The sequence below is a fragment of the Coffea arabica genome, chromosome 3e (genome assembly GCF_036785885.1).
Source record: "Coffea arabica cultivar ET-39 chromosome 3e, Coffea Arabica ET-39 HiFi, whole genome shotgun sequence".
Lineage (NCBI taxonomy): Eukaryota > Viridiplantae > Streptophyta > Magnoliopsida > Gentianales > Rubiaceae > Coffea > Coffea arabica.
Window position 1 is genome coordinate 46,712,883 of NC_092315.1, and position 2,917 is coordinate 46,715,799.

At 36.7% G+C, this 2,917-nt stretch overlaps 1 protein-coding gene across 1 annotated transcript; it reads left to right on the forward strand.

The window, feature by feature from the left end:
• Positions 1-1,018: 1,018 nt before the first annotated feature.
• Positions 1,019-1,684, forward strand: LOC113737735 (putative F-box protein At4g38870). Its single transcript, XM_027264917.2, has one exon. The coding sequence runs from the start codon at positions 1,019-1,021 to the stop codon at positions 1,682-1,684; it is 666 nt and encodes a 221-aa protein (XP_027120718.2).
• Positions 1,685-2,917: the final 1,233 nt, after the last annotated feature.

Genomic DNA, 2,917 nt, shown 5'->3' on the forward strand with positions numbered 1-2,917 from the left:
TTTTGAATCCTCAAATCTCTATTTTGCAACCTAAGAATATATGATCAGCACATAAATAAAGGGTAAATTACACAAACTTGCTTGTAGATTCACAAATTGCCACAAAACTCTCTAACATTTTAAAATATCTACAAACTCCCTATGATTTCAAGCAAAGTGAAAATTTGATAGAAAATAACCCCCATAAAGTCTTTAGTTGAAATATCAGTATTGTTCTTGTTTAGGTATTAAATTGACAATGGCACAAGCATTTTTCCATAAAATCATATGGGAATTTCGTCAATAAATGCAAAACTTACAACCGTTAAAGTGGATATTTATGTAAATTATAAAGGTTTAAGCGAATATTATGATTTTGTCATGCACATTTTTTTGAGCACATCTAGATGAGTCACCGTAATAGTTGGTATTTTTGTCTATTTTCTACATCACATAAAATTATAGGAGATCATGTAGATATTTTAAAACCTTAAAAAGGAACATGTAGCAATATGAAAAATCACAGTCGAGTTAAGTGTAATTTACACAAAAATATAGATGGACTAACTCTCACCTTAGAGCCTTCATAAAAACTGTCGAGATAAATAGCGGCGGAGGAGGGTGAACAGACCGGGTTGAACGAAAAAGTGGCGAGGATGAAGAGGAGAAAGATCAGCAGGCAATCAGACTTCAAAGTCCCTGTTGATGTAGTCTTCGAAGTGCTCAAAAGACTTCCAGCAAAGTCGATCATGCGATTCAAAGCGGTCTCTAAGGCATGGCATCGCCTAATCTGGGATCCCTACTTTGCAGAATCTCACCGTGATTATTCTCATATTAGGCCTGATGCCTCCTATTTTCTATTTGGATTCGTTCAAATACTATTGTCCAAACAAATCTTAATGAATGCTTTTCCTCCCAAATTCCTACTCATGCTTTCCAAAATTATGTGCTTTGCACCGAAATTGTGCATGGCCTTGTCTGTTTGTTAGAGAAGAAAATTCTGCAGCCTCACGTCCTCAATCTCACCACAGGGGAGAAGATGGCTCTTCCATGGACACCGTTGAGTGCTGTAAACAGATACGAAACTGTTAGCCGTTCTTATGCCATGGGTTTTGATCCATCTACCAAGAAATATGTAGTCATCTTCATACTTAAAAATAAAGAAAATTTAAATAAGGAGTGTAGGATCCATGCCTTGGGAGCCCCATCATGGAGGAAAATACACGAGTTACCAATTTGGGGACTTTCTCAAAGGAATATATGCGCTAATGGAACCATATATTGGATGGATGAATTAGCCATGAATGGTAGAAGAGGTATTCAGTGTTTCAGTGTTGCTGGGGAGAAATTTGAAGTACTTTTTGGACCTGAAGGTGTCAAAAGCACAGGGCAATTAGCACAAGTTAGAGGGTGTTTGGCTTTTTTATGCCTGAAAGATGCTTCTTCAGGCATGTGTGACCTCTGGAGAATGGACAGGAATAAGAACAAAGTCTGGACCAAGACCACAATTCAAATCAAATTGTGGGACTCTCCTCCTGTTATGCTTGAAATTAAAATTATTGGCTCCACAAAAAGAGGTGAAATCTTAATTACAGTTGGCAGCAAGTGGCCACCTAGGGGCAAATTAATTGTTTATGATTTGGAAACTGGAAAATTTAGGACTACTTGGATCACCTGTCCATCGCATCCTAAGGGCAAAGTTTGAGACCTGATTTTCTTAGTTTCTCATGCTTCTGCGGGCGATCATGTGGAAAACATTCTTCCCCTGGAGACTTGCAAGGGAAAGAAGAACAGAAAAGAACAAATCAGCTTAAAATGTGTATCAAGTTCACTATTTGACAGTTATGTTCGACATTAATGCGCAGAGTCATACGTGCAATGATTGTAACAGTGATGAACTTTCTCTAGTGTTGGGGTTTATTTTCCTGTTAGATTCCGTGATTCTACAGATATTCTGTGATTTGGCTAGCTTCTATATAGTATAGTTTTGAATGATATGTATTTTACCTCAAAAAAGAGAATGCCAGTTTTTTCTGTAATGACTTTCTTGCAAATTTGGTGTCTGGATATTACTGGATAACTGTTACTCATCTTTCTGTCTTGTTTTTATTCGGAAAATCTGCAACTATTGTTGACTCAGGTATTTGAAATTTCAAAATCTCAGTGACCATCTCTCATGCAGTGGCGAGGTTCCAATTTTGAAGATGATATGTTTCAGCTGACAAATTTAACAAGTTCGGGTGGCAGTAGTACTGAAATTTCACTTGCATCAAAGTATTCCAATTCATGATCCACATATTGAAACATCGTGTAGTTTAATAAGAGTAGCCTTGGTTCTTGAGTTACAAAGAGAAAATGATAATGTGCCTTTAGAAGTGTGAGCCCACGTAGCACAATGCAACTAATATATCTATTCTTAATATGTGCTCATTCACTACATTGTCACTTTTCAGAACGAAAACCCGAATGATCGTCTTCAATATCTGCATTGACCAAATGCCTTTAACTGAACTGCAAAAAAGGAAAAAAAAAAGGGATTTAGGACTAAGCTATACGTATTTATATAAAATCACATAGTGAAATGCATATTTGACACACATAATAATATGTGGAAGAAGAGGAGTTATATTAATCACAAACAAAACCCTTTTTTTTTTAGTTGCAGTTCATGGACAAAGATATTCATCAGGTATGGGTGAAGGATAAAATTGAAATTCTCAAGTGTTGACTTTTCTACGTCAATATGAAGTTATTGGCACCACCAACACAGGTGAGATCTTAGTAACATCAAGATTTTACAAAAACGGTTGCTGGACGGAATTGATCTTTTATAATCTGAGCACAAGAGAGTATAGCATTGGAGAAGTGACGGTGGCAACCTCCCGCAATTGGTAATCTTCTTGCACTAGCTTCTAAAGTTTTGGTAAGCCATCATGTG

Bases quoted from the DNA above. Each gene is read 5' to 3' on its own strand.
- LOC113737735 (XM_027264917.2), top strand. From the start codon at position 1,019: ATGGCTCTTCCATGGACACCGTTGAGTGCTGTAAACAGATACGAAACT.